The sequence below is a fragment of the Myotis myotis genome, unplaced genomic scaffold (assembly GCF_014108235.1).
Source record: "Myotis myotis isolate mMyoMyo1 unplaced genomic scaffold, mMyoMyo1.p scaffold_m19_p_11, whole genome shotgun sequence".
NCBI lineage: Eukaryota > Metazoa > Chordata > Mammalia > Chiroptera > Vespertilionidae > Myotis > Myotis myotis.
The window spans coordinates 73915470-73936912 of record NW_023416315.1 but is presented as its reverse complement, the minus strand read 5'-3'; the positions used below and the strand labels follow the sequence as shown (position 1 = coordinate 73936912).

General features: G+C 40.0%; 1 protein-coding gene across 4 annotated transcripts in view; it reads right to left on the bottom strand.

Annotated features, from left to right (window-relative positions):
• The window catches only part of TFEC (transcription factor EC), an 84796-nt gene that overhangs the window by 37239 nt on the left and 26114 nt on the right, over window positions 1–21443 (bottom strand). For all 4 annotated transcript variants that reach the window (XM_036328917.1, XM_036328920.1, XM_036328919.1 and 1 more), the window contains one exon: window positions 9667–9894. In XM_036328917.1, coding sequence (XP_036184810.1) covers window positions 9667–9894 — 228 coding nt within the window. The remainder of the gene's footprint in view (window positions 1–9666; window positions 9895–21443) is intronic.

Below are 21443 nucleotides of genomic sequence, written 5' to 3'. Positions count from 1 at the left end.
TCTTAGCTATGGTGAATTGTGCTGCTATGAACATAGGGGTGCATATATCCTTTCTGATTGGTGTTTCTGGTTTCTTGGGATATATTCCTAGAAGTGGGATCACAGGGTCAAATGGGAGTTCCATTTTCAGTTTTTTAAGGAAACTCCATACTGTCTTCCATAGTGGCTGCACCAGTCTGCATTCCCACCAGCAGTGCACAAGTGTTCCTTTTTCTCCACATCCTCTCCAGCACTTGTCGTTTGTTGATTTGTTGATGATAGCCAGTCTGACAGGTGTGAGAGGGTACCTCATTGTTGTTTTGATTTGCATCTCTCGGATGATTAGTGACTTTGAGCATGTTTTCATATGTCTCTTGGCTTTCTGAATGTCCTCTTTTGAAAGGTGTCTATTTAGGTCCTTTGCCCATTTTTTGATTGGATTGTTTATCTTCCTTTTGTTGAGTTGTATGAGTTCCCTATAAATTTTGGAGATTAGGCCCTTATCAGATATGACATTGGCAAATATGTTTTCCCACACAGTGGGTTTTCTCGTTGTTTTGTTGATGGTTTCTTTTGCTGTGCAGAAGCTTTTTATTTTGATGTAGTCCCATTTGTTCATTTTCTCTTTCGTTTCAAGTGCCGTAGGAGCTGTATCAGTGAAGAAATTGCTTCGGCATATGTCTGAGATTTTGTTGCCTTTGGATTCTTCTAGAATTTTTATGGTTTCCTGTCGTACATTTAAGTCCTTTATCCATTTTGAGTTTATTTTTGTGTATGGTGTAAGTTGGTGGTCTAGTTTCATTTTCTTGCATATATCTGTCCAATTTTCCCAGCACCATTTATTGAAGAGACTATCTTGGCTCCATTGTATGTTCTTGCCTCCTTTGTCAAATATTAATTGAGCATATTGGTTCGGGCCGAACAGTAGTTTTTAAAAGTAGAAATGAATAAGTAGATAATCAATAGTAAAATATTCCATGTATAATTCCAAAATGCAAGAAGGTTATTAGTCTTATTCTAATGAACATTTCTAGAGCACATATGTACTACTATTCAAACTTCTGCCTGTTTTATTTTAATGTGTATTTAAGATAATATAACTATTGATAAATAATGTAAATTAATTTAGTCAAAAACCTTTAAAATTAAAGCTAAATATCTTGAGGGAGTTTCCAAGATGGCAGCAGCGTAGGTGAAAGTTAAACTCACCTCCTCCTAGGACCAAACCAAAATTATGGAACAATTAAATTATGGAACAATCAACCTGCATAACCAACTAAAGACTAGCTGAACCTTTGTCTTATAACCAAGGATTTATAGAAAAAGCCACATTGAGACTCACTGGAAGGGTGAACATTGAAAAGAAAAGGCCTGACATCCACATGGGACCATTAGAAATTTGAAGGCATAGTTCAGCTTCTAAGGTCCGCCCTGAGGAGCAAGAATTCTTCAGTCATGATCCTCAGCCAGAACCAGAGAAGAAGAGGATCCCATGTAACATCTGACTGTGAAAATCAGCAAGGGTTTGTTTGCTAGGGAATGACAGGATTCTGCTAGAAAATCAGGCTCCCTCTTAAAGGGCCAGCACACAAAATATCACCCATGACCACTCATCCTGAACATCACGGAGGAAAAGCAGATCAAAACAAACTAGAGTCATGCAGGGAGGGACTGGGTAGTGTGGCTTTATGAAGAAGGTTAATGGAACAGCAGCTAAGGTCCTAGGCTGAGGCCCTCTTCTACACCACCCAGCGATATTATCTTTACTGGGTTGAGCATCAAATGGCATCACACTGGAAACTGACTTGGCTTCACCCTTCTGACTCCCTGTGGCTCCTTTCTTCCAAGCTTGGACCCTGTGTGGGAGTCTGCATGCTATAGCCAGTTTGGGCCCACAGTAAAGACTTTCATGGAGGACTCTTGAGGAGGTCTGGGCAAACTCTGGGACTGTCAGAAACAGAATTGTGTGGCTCTAGGTTGAGGGCCTTCTTTCTCTTGCCAACCTAATGGGTGCCACCATTCCTATGTAGAGCCCTTCCTCCCCATGGCCAAATCTTGGTGTTTTTAGCCTGATAAATGCTGCTGGCCTCACCCTGATGACTTTCTAAGTCGCAGCCTTACCATAAAGATCCTTGGGCTTCTGGCAGCTGGTGGATGGCTATGGTGTACTCTGGGACAATTGCTGAATGGCCTTAGACCCAGCATTAGCATGAAGTTTGAATCTGTAACAACTTGGTAAACACCACTGGCCCTTACCTGGTGACTCACTAAGAAACTACCTCATAGAATTTGTATACCACAAGAAGCTCTTTCAGGACTGAGCCTAACAGGTGTCTGGAAAACAGAGGTGGATTTCAGGGTGCCTTGGGCCTTTTGCTAACCTGACCTGGACTCAGTGCTGATGTCAGTCAGCTATGGTCTGAATCCTGGCCCCTCTTATGTGCACCCAGGCCTAGCAGAGGTGGCCAAAATTTGTGGATCACTTTGGAGCTCCTAAAAGGTAGCCCAGAGCCAGTCACAGGTAGTGTCTGACACTGACCTCCACCAGATTTTCCCAAGAGGCTCCAGAACCAACACATTTACCTTGTAGTTGGCTTCAGACCACATTAGAGCATGACACAGTTAGCGCCACAAGAGACATGTCCCAAGGGAAAATCTCAGTGGGCACCAGACACTGCAGGAGGGATTTACTTTGCGGGATCAGTCATTGCAAAGCAGCTTGTACATTGTGGTCCAGGTCAATATTCACTTTCAGTGAGCAAAGAGTAAAGGCAATCCAAAAACAGGCCAACAAAAATCAAAACACAACTACCACAAGCAGGCTCACATAAGCCACACAAAAACATTGCCAGAGAACCTAGCTCAAGTGACCAGGGAGACTGTGCAAATGATCCCCACAGGATACCTACAATATAAGGTCACCATAACAAGACTGGGAAACATAGCAGATCTACCTAATACACAAACAAATACATAGAGACAGTCAAAATGGGGAGACAAATAAGCATTCCCCAAGTGAAAGAATAGGAGAAATTGCCAGAAAATGAACTAAATGAAATGAGGCAGGTACTCTGCCAGATACAGAGTTCAAAAAATTATTATAAGGATTTTCAAGGGACTTAGGGGAAGAATGGATGAACTCAGTGAAAATTTAAAGAGATAGTAAGCATAAAAAGGGATACAGAAACCATAAAAACGAATCAGACAGAAATGAAGAATACAATATTTGAAATAAATAATATGCTTGAAAGAATCAACAGCAGATGAGTTGAAGCAGGTAATTGAATCAGTAATTTGTAAGACAAGACAGCAGAAAACACCGAATCAGAACAGCAAAAAGAATAAAGATTTTTTTTAAAATAAGGGTATTTTAAGGGATCTCTGAGATACCATAATGAGTAACAACATCTGCATCATAGGAGTATCAAAAGGAAAAGCAAGAGAGGAAGGGATTGAAAACAATGGATTCTCTAACTTGGTGAAGAAAAAAGACACACAAGTCCATGAAACAAAGGTAGTCCTAAACAAGATGAACTCAAAGAGGCACACACCAAAACAAATTATAATTAAAATGGCAGAGGTCTAAGACAAAAAGAAAATTCTAAAAGCTGAAATAGAACAGACTTACCTACAAAAGAGCTCCCATTAAACTGTAAGCTGATTTCTCAACAGAACCATTTTAGGCTGGAAGGGTTTGGCATGAAATATTCAAAGTGCAAAAAAGTAAGGACCTACAATCAAGATTAGTGTAACTGATGACCATTTAAAATTGAAGAAGAAATAATGAAGTTTGCAGACAAGAAAAAGCTAAAGGAATTAATGACCATCAAACTAGTTTTACAAAAAATGTTAAATGGACTTCTTTAAGAAGAAGAAAGAGTCTGACTAGTGTGTCTCAGTGGTTGAGAATTGACCCATGAACAAAGAGGTTGGTGGCTGGGTGGCTTCCTGGTCAGGGCACATGCCCGGGTTGCAGGCTCAATCCCCAGGAGGGGCATGCAGGAAGCAGCCAATTGATGATGTTTCTCTCTCATTGATGTTTTTATCTCTCTATCCCTCTTCCTTCCTCTCTCTACAAAAATGAAAGATAAAAATGATATGATCATATCAATAGCTGTAGAAAATTTGACAAAACTGAGCACCCATTAATGATAAAAAGTATCAGGAAAGTTGGAATAGAGGGATCATCATGCAACATAGTAAAAGCAATATCTGACAAACCCACAACTAACATTATACTTAATGGGGAAAAAACTTCAAGTGTCTCCCTTAAGAGTAGAAACTAGACAGAGATTATTCATTTACGTCACTATTATTCAACACTATAGGCCCAGTGCACGAATTCATGCATGGGTGGGGTCCAGCCAGCCTGCCTCAATCTGGACAATCAGGGCCAGGGGGTGGGGCTGTGGGAGGTTGGCCAGTTGGCCCTGCTCCAGATTGGGCCGGTAGGCCGGCTGCAGTGTGTGTCATAGCGACCGATCATTCCGGTCATTCCAGTCATAATGGTCATTCCAGTCACTTGGCTTTTATATATATAGATAGTACTTGAAATCCTAGTCACAGCAATCAGGTAAGAAGAAAGGGGGGGAAAAAGGCATCTATTTAGAAAAGAAGATGTAAAACTGCCATTATTTACAGATGACATGATACTATATGTAGTGAACCCTAAAGATTCTAGCAAAAAACTAATAGAACTGATCAATGAATTCAGAAATGTAGCAGGATATAAAAGAAATATTCAGAAATGGATCATATTTTTGTATACAAAAAAATAACTATCACCCTGGCCAGTTTTGCTCAGTGGATAGAGTGTCGGCCTGCGAACTCAAAGGTCCCGGGTTTGATTCCGGTCAAGGGCATGTACCTTGGTTGTGGGAACATCCCCAGTATGGGGTGTGCAGGAGGCAGCTGATCAATGTTTCTCTCTCATTGATGTTTCTAGCTCTCTATCCCTCTCCCTTCCTCTCTGTAAAAAATCAATAAAATATATTTTTTTAAAAAAAGAACTATCAGCAAGGGAAACTAAAAAAAAAAAAAATCCATTTATAATCATATCAAAAAATAATGAAATACATAGAAATAGATTTAACAAAGGAGGTAAAGAACCTGTTCTCAGAAAATGGTAATATTTGAAGAAAGAAATCAAACAAGATACAAAAAAATGGAAGCATATATCATTTTTATACTTAGAAGAAATTAACATCATTTAAATGTCTATATTACCTAAGCAACCTTTAGGTTCAACACAATTCTTATAAAAATACCAATGGTGTATTTCACTGAACTAGAACAAATAATCCAAATATTTATATGAAACCTTAAAAGACTTAAAATAGCCACAGTAAACTTGAGAAAAAAGAGCAAAGTTAAAGGTATCAAGCTACCTGATATCAAATTATTAGTGGCCCAGTGCATGAAGATCATGCATGGGGGGCGGGGAGGGCGGGGTATCCCTCAGCCCAGTCTGCATCTTCTCCAATCTGGGACCCCTCAGGGAATGTCCGATCCTTGTGGGATCTGGCCTAAACCAGTAGTCAGACATCCTTCTTGCAATCCGGGACTACTGGCTCCTATCTGCTCACCTGCCTGCCTGCCTGATCACCCCTAACTGACTCCCCTTCTGGCCTGATCATCCCCAACTGCCCTCCCCTGCCAGCCCAATCGCCCCTAACTGCCTCTGCCTCAGCCCCACCACATGGCTTTGTCTGGAAAGACGGCCGGAAGGTCTTCTGTTCTTAATAGCATAATACCCTTTTATTAGTATAGATACTACAAGGCTAGTAATTAAAACAGAATGTCACTGGCATAAAAGCAGACATATAGATCAATGGAACAGACTAGAGAGCCCATAAATAAACCCATAACCATATTTTTAATTAATATTTAACAAAGGAGGCAAGACAAAATATTGGGTAAAGATAGTCTGATAAATGATTTTTGATAAATTGTACAGGTACATATAAAAAATGAAACTAGATCACCTTCTTATATCACATACAAGGAAAATCTCAAAATGGATTAAAGATAAATGTCAGACTCAAAACCATAAAACTAGAAAAAAACAGAAAGTAAAATCTCTGACATTTCTCTTAGTAATTGTTTTTCTGATAGATCCCCCTGGCTAGGGAAAAATAAAATAAAATAGAAACAAATGGGACTACAACAAACTAAAAAGATTTTCTACAGCAAAGAAAACTATCAACAAAACAAAAATACAATCTACTGAATGTGGGGAGATATTTGTCAATGATACCTCTGATAAGGGTTTATATTCAAAATTTATAAAGAACCCATACAACTCAACACCAAAATAACAATCCAATTAAAAATGAGCAGATAATCTGAATAAACACTTCTCCAAAGATGTCATACATAGAGATCTGAAAAGATGCTCAACATCACTAATCATCAGAGAAATGAACATTAAAACCAGAATGAACTATTTCCTCATACCTGTCAGAATGGCTATCTACACTAATAATAGACAAATATGTAAATTGACTGTACCCCCACGACACCCCACAGCCAATCAGGAGGGAATATGCAAATTACCGGGACAAAGATGGCAGGAGCCACGGAGCCAGTGGGAGGCTTGGGTCACCCCCAGCAATGGAGGAAGGCAGGCTTCCCACCAGCCTGGGCTGGCTGCCAAAGGAGGGGCCTGTGGGAGGCAGCCACAGAGCTGCCCAGAGCTTGTGGGAGGCTTGGGTCGCCCGAGGGAGGAGCCTATAAACGGCCCTAAACCCCTCACCAAGGCTGGCCAGGCAATCATCAGGGTGAGGGACCCCACTGGCAGGCGTGGCCAGCCTGAAAACGGTCCTCATCCCCTTACCCAGGCTGGCCAGGCATCCCAGCAGGGACCCCCACCCTGAACCAGGTGTGGCAAGCTTGAAAACAGCCCTCAGCCCCTCACCCAGGCTGGCCATGCCCCCCCAGTGGAAACCCTCACCCCATGGGGGCGTGGCTGGCCTGCAAACTGCCCCAGCCCCATGCCCAGGCTGGCATCATCCCCAGTGGGGACCCCCACTCTGATCTGGGATATCCTTCAGGGCAAACCAGCCAGCCCCCACCCATGCACCAGGCCTCTATCTATACTAATAAAAGGGTAATATGCTAATTAGACTAGGAATCCTTCCAGGAGACCTTTCAGACGTTCTTCTGGACAAAGCCATGGTGGCGGGGCTGAGGTAGAGGTGGTTAGAGGCCAAGAGGAGATGTCAGTTGTGGGTGATCAGGCTGTTGAGGGGGGCATTGGGTGTGATCAGGCCGTCAGTAGGAGTCAGTTGGGGGCAAGCATGGCCAGCCTGAAAATGGCCCTCAGCTCCTTACCCAGGCTGGCCAGGCACTCCAGTGGGAACCCCCACACTGAAGAGGGTGTGGCCAGCCTGAAAACATCCCCCAAGTGGTCCCAGATTGGAGAGGGTGCAGGCCAGGCTGAGGAATACCACCCCCGCCCCCCGCATGAATTTCATGCACTGGGCCACTAGTCCTATACAATAAAGAGGTAAAATACAAATTGACCATCACTCCAACACACAAGATGGCTGCTCCCATGTGGACACAAAATGGCCACCACAAGATGGCCAGCAAGGGAGGGCAGTTAGGGACGATCAGGCCTACAGGGGAGGGCCGTTATGGGTGACTGGGCTGGCAGAGGAGAGCAGTTGGGGTGACCAAGCCTGCAATGGAAGGTAGTTGGGGAAAACCAGGCTGGCGGGGTAGGGAAGTTAAGGGTGACCAGGCCAGCCGGGAAGCAGTTAGGCATCTATCAGGATGGCAGGGGAGTGGTTAGGGGGTGATCAGGCTGGCAGGCAGAAGCGGTTAGGGGCAATCAGGCAGGCAGGCAGGTGAGCAGTTGGGAGCCAGCAGTCCTAGATTGTGAGAGGGAATGTCCCAGATTGGAGAGGGTTCAGGCTGTGCTGAGGGACACACACACACCCCTCCCCCATGTACTAATTTTGTGCACTGGGCCTCTAGTCATTAATAAAGCAACAAACAGCCAGTGCTGGCAATTATATGACAAAAGGGAACCCTTATGTACTGTTGGTGAGAATACATTGGTGCAGCCATTGTGGAAAGCAGTATGGAGTTACCTCAAAAAATTAAAAATGGAACTGCCTTATGAAAGAACGTATAATGAACAACATAAACTGATGAACAAAAATAGAACCAGAGACATAGAAGCATTGAACAGACTGTCCAATCTATGAGGAAAGGCGGGTGGTAAGGGTGTAAGAGATCAATCAAAGAACTTGTATGCATGCATATGAGCATAACCAATGAACACAGACAGTAGGGAGGTGAGGGCATGTGCTGGGGGATGGGAAGAGCCAGGGAGAGGTCAATGGGGGGAAAAAGGTGACTTATGTAATACTTTAAACAATAAACAATTTAAATTTTAAAAATAATAAGCAAACAGATATATATATATATTGCCTATTTATCTGTACATATTATCTCACATATGTACAATATCTATCTATCTATCTATTAGCAAATTCTGGTTTTAAATTACAGATGAATAATTTACTAAAAAAGGAAGGAAGGGAGGAAGGAAGGAAGGAAGGAAGGAAGGAAGGAAGGAAGGAAGGAAGGAAGGGAAGGAAGGAAGGAAGGAGGGAAGGAAGAACATATGCACCTCTATGTTCATAACAGCATTATTTACAATAACCAAGATATGGAAGCAACACAAGTGCCCATCAGTAGAGATTGGCTACAGAAGTAATAGTACATGTATATAATAGAATATTACTGGACTACTAATAAAAGAATGAAGTCTTACCATTTACCACAGAATGGATGGACCTAGAGGGCATTATGCTAAGTGAAATAAGTTAGGCAGACAAATGTAAATATCATATTATTTCACAGGACAAAACAAATGAACAAACACAACAGAAACAGACTCATAGATATGGAGAACAAACTGATGGTAGCCATAGAGGAGGTGGGGTGGGGTATTGGGTGAAAATATTAAGGGGATCAAAAAGTGCAAATGGATAGTCACAAAATAGTCACAGCATAGGGAATATAGTCAATAATAACTATGTATTTATGGTGCCAGGTGGGTATTGGGGAGGAGGGACACTTTAAATTATATAATTGTCTAATCATTATGCTGTATACCTGAAACTTAAGAAAAAAAAACATTTTAAATGGTTATCATACAGAGTCTAAGTATAGGTTGTTTATATTAATAAAAGCCAAATAACTCCAGAATAAACTTTGGCTTATTATCAGTAAAGTGGTAAGAGTCTAAGTTCCAGTATGTGCAATGGACCCATAAGTCTTTCAGTGGTTATTGAATACTCTACTTGTGAAGGACTGTGCTTGATTCTCAGCTGAGGGAAATCTCTTTTATTAAAAAAGAAAATATTTTCATTTTTTACACTTTATAGCAAAGATCTTTCCATGCTTCCCCAAAGCTAAATATTCTTAACATATATTAGAGATTATTTTGAATTATATTGATACATATCTGAAATGAGTATTGACATAAATTTTTATTGTATTATGCATAATTAGTGTGCATAACTAATTATTACAAATTAATGAATTAAGACACCTCTTTTGTTAAGCGAATTTGAATTTGGAATTTTTACTATCAAAATGTCAACCTCAATTTCTTTGAATACTTAAAAAAAACACTCATTATACATTTTCATAAGCAGCTGTTAGACATACATGCCATTCCACATTGTCATCTTCTTTCCTAAGAGTTAGCAACGTGGTGAGTGGATTTCCAGCGACGCCAGGGACACTCTCCGGGGATGGGTGTGCATGCTGCACCACAAGCACACTGCTTTGCGTTGAAGGGTGGGATCGCCTAATAGTCTGATGGAGGATCTGGTGGTCAAGGGTCATGGAGGGTTTTACTTGATGTCTGGCAGGACTTTCCAGGTGTGTGGGGACCTACAAAATATAAAACAAACAACTGCTATGTGTAGCATCATCTGGCATTTCAAAGTTCCATTCTCAACAATCGAATTACTAGGGGCCCGATGCACGAAATCCGTGTAAGAGTAGGGCCTCACAGCCCCGGCTTGTCTGGAAAGTCATCCAGAAGGTCGCCTGGATAGTTCTTTCGCTGTTCAGCGGTTCTGTCTATTTGCATATTATGCTTTTATTATTATAGATGGCAATAAACACACTATAACATCTAGTTTCTCTCAAATTTATGGTGCAAAGTTTACTAAAGTCATTTAAATGCTAACCATGTTTTTAAGAATAACCCTCAAAATTACATGCAAATAAAACAAAATTGGGAATAAATATGTAACTAGCATTACTTTTTGAGGGTCTCAAAAAGAAAGGTTGAAATAATACAAGGAAAGTACAGTTGAATCATTATTATTAGTGATTTTTGTATTTCATTAGATTCCTTTACATTACAAATATAAATATTCTATAGGATATAATAACAACTATCTTTTATTTAAATTTTTTAAATTACCCAGGAAGGAGCAGAAACAAAAAATAAATATACTAAATATTAAGTGTAGTACTTTATGGGTGGTGAAAATCTAGGTGGTTATTTTCACTTTTCTATATTTTCCAGTTTCTATACCAGGCATATTTAAATATTTTAATAATCTTATTTTTAAACCCTTCCATATTCCCACTTTATAAAAACAAAACTTTGGGAGAGTCATTATGAATGACAGAAAAAAATGGTCTAATATTTTGGAACTCCTTTTTCAAATCACAGACTTAATATTCTGAGCATCTTCAGTCTAGCTGTCATAGTTAACAACATACCATTATTTGTATGAGGACAACTTTAAGCATTTCAAGCTTTCCTCTTAAAAGCACGGGAAAGCCTGCCAGCCCCCTTTATATTAACTAAGCTGTGATGTGGATACATTTTCCTCAAGTGGCCTATTATAGACCTAATTAATATTTCCCTCATGTTTAACAATAGTAAAGATGGCTGCACAGTGCTTATTTTTTGTTTATTTCAGTTACACAAACTACTCCTTAAAGCCCTTAATATGCATTAACTCAGATAAATAGCATTTATGAAGTATTTTGCATTTAAATTAGCTGGTTTGGGGTACCATATTGTAGTAGTTACTTTAGTTTAATTTTGTTATGCTGACATTTTTAGCATTGTTTTAATTGTACTGCCATAAAATAATTTTCAGTCATATAACAAAAGATTAAGATTGGTAATAAAGATTTTACATGTTACTAATTATATTACTATGAACTTTAAATTTGTACTGGTAAAATAACATTGCGTTAAAATGCCATGGGTAATTTTTTAGGGGAGCTATTTAGATTATCCTGCAGTTTTAGTTTATTCTTCTTCATCTATATGCATTTATGAAATATACATTATAAGTACTATTTTCATATTCACAAATCTGAATCTCTCACACAATGTAACTAAATGCTAGAGTATATTGTATATCTACAAATGGAAAAATATCTCTTCTAAAAAAAAGTATGTTGAATCAGAACTTATAGCATTAACTAATTCATTTTTCACTTTTCATCCACTGGCTAGAAAAGCTTCATTAGAGTGCTTGCATTTGTGTTACATCAGGACTACAAGAGAAGTCATAGAGGTGATCCCAGGGCCCTAGACGTTTTCCATCTAAGGCACTATTAATATCAACTACAACAAAAGCAATAATAATGACAATAATATGCAATAGTTACCAGTCACTGTGCTAAGCAATTTACCCACATTCATTTAATCCTTGGTAGAGCCTTAGGAGATAGGTTCCATTGCAGCATGTAGATGAAGCCATCGAGACTTAGAGATTAAGTGACTACATGTTACCACTCCTCAAGTAAGGGATGAAGCCTGAATACAGACCCTGCCTTCTTAAACATTACACTTATTGGCTCAGTAATGTATACAACAAATTTAAAATGCCACACAAAGAAGTGGTTTTAAAAAACTAATTAAAAGATAAAATGGTTATAAATCAGGTGTTGGAAGGAGATGGTCTTGCATAAGGAGAAAAAGAAGGAAATCTCAAATGCAAAATATAAAAATGAAACAATAAAAGACATCGGAAGTCACAAAGTCGTGAAAAGGAACTCATAGAAATACCTTCCTTTCTCAGAGAAAGACTACCATCTCCTCTTTAGACCACTCTATACAGAGAGAAAATAAAATATAAAATGGAACCAACTCTAATTCTGCCTAAATAATTGGTTACTTAAGGAATTCCAAATGTTTAGCAGGCAAAGTGAAGACTAACTTGGACCCAATCCATGTAACACCTGTAAATGAAGCAGAAGAGTCTAAAAGCTCAGTAGAGTAGAAAAAGAATCAATGGAATGGAATGAAGCTACTGCCCAGAAAAATCTCTATGTTTTCTAATCATGGACTGATATCAGAACAATGATACAACTAAGTGTAAAACATCAGTTAAATCATATGAGCCAATTTTACAATAATTTTACATTGCCTGGGATCTAAGGATACAACTATAAAACTATGTATTAGAGCCGTTTCACTGAAGGTCCCAGTATTTGTTTGGATGAAGTGAATGATACTATAGGTTGCCATTGTTCATTTATTCACTTATGTAAAAAGTACGTTTTCTGCCCTAGCCCAGGAGCTCAGTTGGTTGGAGGTTTGTTCTAATACACCAAGTTTGCAGGTTCATTCCCCAGACAGGGAACATAGAAAAATCCACCAATGACTATATAAATAAGTGAAACAAAAAAATCTATCTCTCTCTTTCAAATCAATAATTTTTTTTAAAAAAAATTAAGAAATATGTTTTCAGTTCCCAGAATGTGTGTACGGAATGGTACACTGAAGGTAGAAAGGAGATAGTTGCAATGTCTGCCTTCAAAGACCTTGCAGTCTAGTCATGGTCTAGACAGGAAAGAAAAATACATGATCTCCAGCGCTAGCACTGTGTTTACCTTGCTGGCTGCTATATTGTCATATTTCCTACACACAACCCAGATAATGGCACATAATAGGCTTTTTTTACCTTCTTTTTTTCTTTTTTATATTTTTATTGATTTTAGAGAGGAAGGGAGAGAGAGAGAGAGATAGAAACATCAATAATGAGAAAAATCATTGATCAGCTGCTTTCTGCACGTGCCCTACTGGGGATTGAGCCCACAACCCGGGCATGTGCCCTTGACCAGAATCAAACCCGGAACCCCTCAGTCCACAGGCCGACTCTCTATCCACTGAGCCAAACCAAATAGGGCCACACAATAGGCTTTTTAAAATATGTAAACTGCATGTATTCAATGAATTATTGAATGAATGGGTCAACAAAGTAGAGTGTATGACTAACTTTAGTGCCATTAGAGAGCTTTGGGAATCCACAAGAGAAACAGATAAACCATTATCAGAATAACAGTGTGAGCCTAGCAAGCTGAAGCAGCTATATGTTGTGATTTGATTTATTAACCTGTGAAAGAGATTAAGACCATCTAAATATAGGGAAATTTTGCTATTGAAAACAATAAGTAAATCATACCTCCAGAACTATGCATTATGTCTCAATATTGTCTCATTATGTCTCAACACTGGCCATGGATACACTTTCCCTTTCCACTGGGACGTGTTCTGTTTGCTGGAGCTGAAACACTGAAGCTGTCTCACTGGGGTAGAGTGGGGTGCAGTGGGTTGGAGTAGGTGAAGCCCCCTGAAAGCTGGAGAGGGACCTTGTTTATCAGCCAGACTGTTTCATGGCTGTGCTGCCTCGCAGTGGAATGGCCACACTGTTGGGCTGTGCTACTGTCAGTGGGAGTTTACACAACTGAACTGTCTGCACGGATAGCTTCCTCCTCACCACACCCCCAAGCTGGGGGTTCCTCTTAGGGTTGAAGTGACACCGACCACCCTTGGTTGGTAGCCCAATCGGCCACTTTGGAAAGAGAAGTGGGGAATCCTGATTTTATGTGAATGCTCCAATTTCTTAAGTTGGCAACTAATGCGAACTTCAGATGTTTGGGCCAAACCAGAGAGGTGGTCAGGTCTGGTGTCCAGGCCACAGGGCGGCACTGGGCTCAGTCCAGCTATAAAGGGACCCTAGGCATCTGGGCAGGTGAAGGGGTTGGGGGTACGCTCGGGTAATTCCGATGTCACCCCACTTGTTTTTTTGTGGTTTTTTTCCCCACTGATAACAATTTATTATAATCTGTTGGCAGCATAGATAGATATTAGTTACCTGAACTATGTCTTCATAGAAGTGGACAGTATGTAGCCATTCTATGGGGAACTGTGTGCACTTAAGCATCAGCATGATCTTTCAGTTTCTTTTTTTGTTGTTAATGAAAATAAGCTTTATTACATCAAGTAATAAATACATGCAAAGATGCAAACTCTATTGGTCACTGTCTTCCAGATGTTTGGATCCACTGATGGGAAAGGCGGAACTGAAATGTACATACATCCTTAGGGGAAATTTCAGGGGTCCTTGTCAGGCAAGGTTCAATAAATTGCTCTTTCTTCTGTATTTATAACTTGTGCATTTTAAAGATTGACTTCAAAGTACTAATAGTCATGCAAATGCTTAAGCAAAAAAAAAAAAAAGTTACATTGAGAAGAATTTATACTGTGTGGTGAATGGGCACTGGCTACTAAAGCGCTGCCTCAGGACTCACTGAAACAAACCCTCAGAGTTGGATCAGCTCAGAAGAGAAACATAAAGAACCATGTGAGTAACAGAAATGTATCCAGAAGAGAAACACGTATCTGGGAGGCCAACTACAGTTTGCTGTGATAGGTAACTGACATGCATCATGTAAATCAATGCTTAAAAAAAAACACACAAAATGTCCTGGATAGTTCCTAACTAATATGTAAATCTAATAACTGCAAAAATCTCTTCTCCATCTCAGCGATGGGAGGTTCAGAGCCTGATGAACCACGGGAGGGGCACAGGGAGGAGAAACCAGGCTGTTACCATTTTGAAACCAAGTTTCATCTGAAGGGGGTGCAAGCATGAGCTGTCACTTCTTGGAAGAAGAGGGAAAGCCTTTCATGCTGACTTAGGGGCTAGGTCCTGGGACCTGGTGTTCCACTCCATCTCGTCCAAGCACTCCCGAGCCAGCCCTGTCGTGTGGATGATGCCTCATTTCAGTCTCTCCATCGCGCTCTTGCTGCCCTCTTATGTGAGTCAGATCTCCTTCCCTAGTTCTTCAGTGATGACCAGAAGCTCAGCATATTTGCTCTGGGCACCTGGCTGTTCTCTGTTCCCTGCGTGTTAGAGATGGTGGTCCTAGTCACTCAGCAGCTGGCGGTACTGGGAAGACGTTGCCATGCTGGTGGAATGCGGGTGAATGCTCCCAGAGGCCTTGATGGAGGTGGCAGGCATGTGCATGGTCAAGTTCGGTTTGTAAGACATCCCCCCGCCCCCCGCCTCCCGCTGCGGGGCGCAGGCCCCATGAGACGGCATCGGCAGCGGTGGTGGTGAGGCCAGGCGGTGGCGAGGTGGGCCTGGGGTCTGTGTGCCTGTCTGTGCGCCTGCCCAGCTCCCTCACACTTTTTGTTGTTGACAGCTCAGGCGCACTGACAAATATGGCTGTCCCCTCACCCTGACACTGCCGCAGTATCATGATCTTTCAGTTTCTTGATGTTCTGCTTGTGCTGCTCAATTTCTTTTTGCAGATGCTCAATCTCCTTTTTATGATGAGTGATCTCTTCTACATGTTGTTTCTTCAAGGCTGCCAGCTGTTCTTTAACCCTCTCTGGGAAGTATCCTTGCTCTTCAGCCTTCTCCTTTTTTGTGAAGGTCCCCATGGCTTCCCTGATTGCGCCTGCCTTGGAGCTGAAATTATCTGACCATTGCATCCAAAGCCTCTGGCTTGCATGGCCCTCACCCCCCACGCTTCAAGCCGCAGATGTGCCACTGACACAGAGACTACCCTGCTTGTCAGTGCCGTGCAGTTCCGGACCACCCCACTTAGTTTTAAATGCAAACCTTCCTTGGACAGGCCTTGAAGGTCTTTTTCCACAGCGATCACGGGGTAGCAGGCCAGCCGGCACCCACGCCTGGGAGGGTCTGGGGGTGCCGGCTGGCCTGCACTGGGGCTCTCTCTGCCCCCGATCGCCATGGCGATCAAGGGGTAGCAGGCCAGCCGGCACCCACAGCCCCGGGGGTCCAGTGGTGCCAGCTGGCCTGGCCGGGGCTCTCTCTGCCCCCAATTTCCATAACCCCTGGGGATGCCGGCTGGCCTGCGCCAGAGCTCTCTCTGCTCCCAATGCCATGGTGATCATGGGGAAGCAGCTCTCTCTGCCTCCAATCCACAATGCAATCACTGATCACCCTCTGTCTTTGCCCGCCCCCCACCTCTTGCCTGCCCGCTGGGTTTCCCATCCCTTTAGCCTCCCAGCATTGCGGCTATGTATGCAAATTAACTGCCATCTTTGTTGGCGGTTAACCGCCATCTTGGCTGGCAGTTAATTTGCATATCGCCCTGATTAGCCAATGGGAAGGGTAGCGGTCGTACGCTAATTACCATGTTTCTCTTTTAATAGATAGGATGGTAGAACTTATGATATTGCAGATATTTGACCATTGTTTTGTACAAAATGTCAGCTCGATGTGCTTTAATCAGAGGCAGGACAGTCATGCAGGGGAAAATCTAGGCCATGCACTATAACATCCACTATATTTATTTTTGATCAAAGGCCCACAGAATAATATGAATCAGCTCAAGTAAAAAGCCCAAATATATAATTTGATACTGATCTGACTGAAACTTTGATAGCACTTACAAAGGCAGAGTAGTGTTTTCAAAGCCAATTATCCTGAAGACTCCATATTTGGATACACAAATTGTCTCAAACTAGGCTTTAGATAGAATTGTGTGGTATATGTTTTTTTAAGTTCCATTATTTGAAGTTATAAAAATATAAAACTTAACTTAAAATTTTTTAAAGAAATCTGTTTCAAATGTAGTCAAATTCCCATATTCTAAGAGAGATGTAGGTCTTTAAAAAAAAAAAATCACAAATATAGGTATTGTGGTTACCAGAGGTGAAGTGGGTGGGGAAGGTTGAAGACAGTAAAGGGGGTCAATATATTAGTAGGATGATGGAAGGGATTAAATTTATAAGTTCACAATGCAATATACAGATGATGTATTACAATATTGTAGACTTGAAATGTATATAATCTTATTAACCAATGTCACCATAATAAACTTATTAAAAAGAAATATATGTATTAATGAGCTACAAAAATGCTTAGACCCATTAATAAGAGAACTCAAAACTGTGCTTACTGAGTAATCTGAAGTATTTTTTTTTAAATTAAGTATAGATCAATGGAACAAAACAGAAAACCGAGAAATAAACTGATGCCTTTATGGTCAATTAATGTTTGACAAATGAGACAAGAGGATACAATGGAGGAAAGACAATCTCTTCAATAAAGGTGTTTGGAAAATTGAACAGGCACATGCAAAAAAAATGAAAGTAGACCACCAACTTACACCACGCACAAGAATAAATTCAAAACATATAAAAGACTTAAATGTAAGTCACAGAACCATAAAAATCCTAGAAGAAAACCTAGGCAGTAAAATCTCAGACATCTCTCATAGCAATGTTTTTGTTGCTATATCTCCTAGGGAAAGAGAAACAAAACAAACCAATTTAAAAAAAAAAAATGGGACTGCGTCAAACTAAAAAGCTTCTGCACAGCAAAAGAAACGATCTACAAAATGAAAAGGGAAGCCACTATATGGGAGAACATATTTTCAATGATATATCTAATGAGGAGTTGATTTCTAAACTATAGGGTTTTCCCAAAAAATGTATATACATACTTTGAATAATTATAAAGGCAGTGTTTGTTAAAATACTTTTCATTTTCAAATTTGAGCTATCAGCTGTTAAAATGCGCATGCCTTTTTTGAGACACCCTGTATATAAAGAACTTACACAACTCAACACCAGAAAGACAAACAATCCAACTAAAAAAAAAAAATGGGCAAAGGTGTCATGGCTGGGTGGCTCAGTCGGTTGGAGCATTGTCCCACGCACCAAAATGTTGTGTATGTTGATTCCTTGTCAGAGCACATGCTAGTTTGCAGATTTGATCCCTGGTTTGGGGGCATACGTGAAGCAACTGATTGTTGTTTCTCTCTCAAATCTATGATTCTCTCTGTGTGTTGCTGTCTCTCTCTATCTCTGTCTCTTTCTCTTTTTCCCTTCCTCTCTCTCTCTGAAATCAATGGAAACATCTCCTCAAGTGAGGATTTTAAAAAATGGGCAAAGGACATGCATAGATGTTTCTCCAAAGAGGACATACAGATGGCCAATAGACATATGAAAAAAAATGTTCAATGTCACTAATCATCAGAGAAATGCAAATTAAAACCATAATGACATATCATTTCATACCTTCCAGAATGGTTATTTTCAATAAATCAACAAACAACTAGTGCTAGCAAGGACGTGGAGAAAAGGGAACCCTAGTGCACTGCTGATGGAAATGCAGACTGGTGCAGCCACTGTGGAAAACAGTATGAAGTTTCCTCAACAAATTAAAAATGGAACTGCCTTTTGATCCAGTGATCCCACTTCTAGGTATTTAAAGAATTCCAAAACACCACTCAGAAAGAATATATGCACTCCTATGTTCATAGCAGCATTATTTACAATATTTAAGACCTGGAAATGGCCAAAGAGTTCATCAGCAGATGAGTAGATAAAAAGGCTATGGTACATTTACACAACAGAATACTATGCAGCCATAAAAAAAGAAAGAAATCTTATCTTTTGCAATATCATGGATGGACCTGGAGATTATTATGCTAAGTGAAAGAAGACAGTCAGAGAAAGACAAATACCACATGATCTCACTTATATATGGAATTTAATGAACAAAATAAAATAATGAACAATATAGAAAGAGAGGCATGGATACATCGAAATAGATTAACAGCTGTCAGAGGGGAGGCAGGAGTCCGGGATTGGATGGAAATGGTGAAGAGATTAGCCAAAGAACATATATGCAAACCCATAGACACAGACAATAGTGTGGTGATGACCAGAGGGGAGGGGGGCAGGCTGGGAAGAGAAGGTGAAAGGGAAGGAAAATGGGGAACATCTGTTGTAATAATGTCAACAATAAAAATAGAACTAAAAAATGGTTAGAACCACACAGACTCCTCCAAGTACAATGAGCTAAAGGACAAGAGTTGGTCAGGAAGGAAAAAAAAAAGCATTGTCATGGTTGTAGAAAACATAATCATTGGGGAATCACAAGCACAGAACCAAAATGTATGTACCTATGATCTCTACTTTTTCCCTTTTTCTAGTCTTGCTTTTTGAACTACACTAGATACAGGAATTTTGCTTTGGGGGGAGATTTGGAGGAAATTCATGCAAAAGCAGCCTAATACCATAGAGAAAAGTCGGATCTCATTCTCTGACATTAGCAGTTTAAACAACAGAAGATGATTTAGAGTATCAAATACCTGGTGTCTTTTTTTATCTCAAAGTTAAGATCAGTCTTGGAAGTTTTCAACTCTACAAATTAGCAAATATGTAGTTAGAAATTAATTAATACTAACAAAATATCAGGTGGTCCTATTTGCATTTGGGTTTAAAATGTCCCGCTGGGTGGAAGAGCTGAGAAGAAATGGGAGCCAGCCACGCAGTGCTAACTGGAAAGACTCTCAAAGTCCCCATGGCCAGTCATTCTCATCTTCACACAGTGATTTTCAACTTATGCTCTTAGAAACATGAATCATCCCCTAATTTATTTTTCAATGTTCTACACTATCGTCGTTTGACCTAATTCTTATATGGGTTTCAGAATCCATCCAGTGGATCGCAATAGGGAGAGTATATTGTACAAGGAAATTTTAGAAATAAATAGTCATACAAGAAAAAAAAAAAAAACCTTTAGAGGACTCCACAAACCCTGTGTATAAGATGTACATGTAATATTTACTAGTTGTATCAAAGCTCCTTAAAAATTGCTACGTATTTATATTCATTAAACCTTGTATATATTTTAGCTTCTTTAAAAAGGCTACCTTTTAGCATAAGCAAAGTAAGCCAAAAGGAGAAATATCAGTATCACATGATCTCACTCATATGTGGAATCTAATGAACAAAATAAACTGATGAACAAAATAGATCCAGAAACATAGAAGCATGGAACAGACTGACGAATCTCAAAGGGAAGGCAGGGGTAGGAGGTGGGTGGGGAGAGATTAACTGGGGAACTTATATGCATCTGTGCATAACTCATGGACACAGACAATAGTGTGGTGAAGGCTTGCGAAGGGTGGGTGCAGGATGGAGGGAGCCAATGGGGGAAAATGGGGGGGGGGGCATCTGTAATATTTTCAACAATAAAGATAATTTTTAAAATGTTATCTTTTGATAAAGAAAGCATGAGATAATGATAAAAGCCCTCCCTCAGCTAATTCTTTCGACAGTTACTCAGCAAACAATGAGAGTTTGCTCTTTGTTTGAGCCAGTCCTCTGGGAAAGTCATTCCTCTCCCGAAAGCAGGTCTCTGACCCATGTGTCACCATCCACCTGGAGACCACTTATCTAAACGGAGGTCACGGAGCCTGGGAGGAGATGAAACACCTTCTGGGTGCTAGTCTTTTAAAACTCAATACTAAAAAGTGATGGCAAACATCATATAAGAAATTAGCTCAGTAACAAGACTCTTTATCACCATTTAATTTACTAGTCAAACAAATTAATCAAGCAAACATGGGCACCTACCTAGTGAGCATGTATGACTATCTGCAAGGACAGAAAGAAATATATTCAGCCAGAAATACATTTCTTGTAAATATTTTACCAGGCGATAGTGAATAAAAACATACCAAACACACACACACATCAAAAAGCAAGGTAGACATCCCCATTCACTATGACAGTATTTAATTTTGTTAATTTTGTACTAAAGCTTGAATTTAATAAATGAAGTAAAAGCTTTGACTTCACAAGTGAGTAATAGGTAACTATTAATTATGTTCCAAGTATCAGAGGTTTATAAGAGGAAATCTATTTTGGGGGGCTTATGAATCTACTACCTCCTAGGTATCTACTTATAAAAGCTATATGACATTTGTTAAGGTTCTGTAGTAAAGATTAATAACTCATTTCTTCAACTCTCACTTTCTTCACAGTAGTCTTTGGATATTTATATACCCATAAATCTCATCTTGACTAAAACTAAAATTATAAAGTCGAGCTTGTCTGATTGAGATATAACAACTGAATGAAGTAAGGCCCAGTTCATCAAAAGTTTTACTTAGCTTCTAAGTAAATGTCAGCATATTTCAGTTGAGTATTATATAACCCAAAACTATTTGAAAGATACTAATATAAAATATGATTCTAATATATTCCTTCAGTCCCAATCATTTGAATGTGGATAATTCCAACAGTGTGTCTCTGAGGAGTGATACACACTTAAAAGACTTTAGGAGGCATGAATGTTACTGATCAGAGTTTTCCTCATTCAATAGTGTTCTAGCAGTAAAAATGC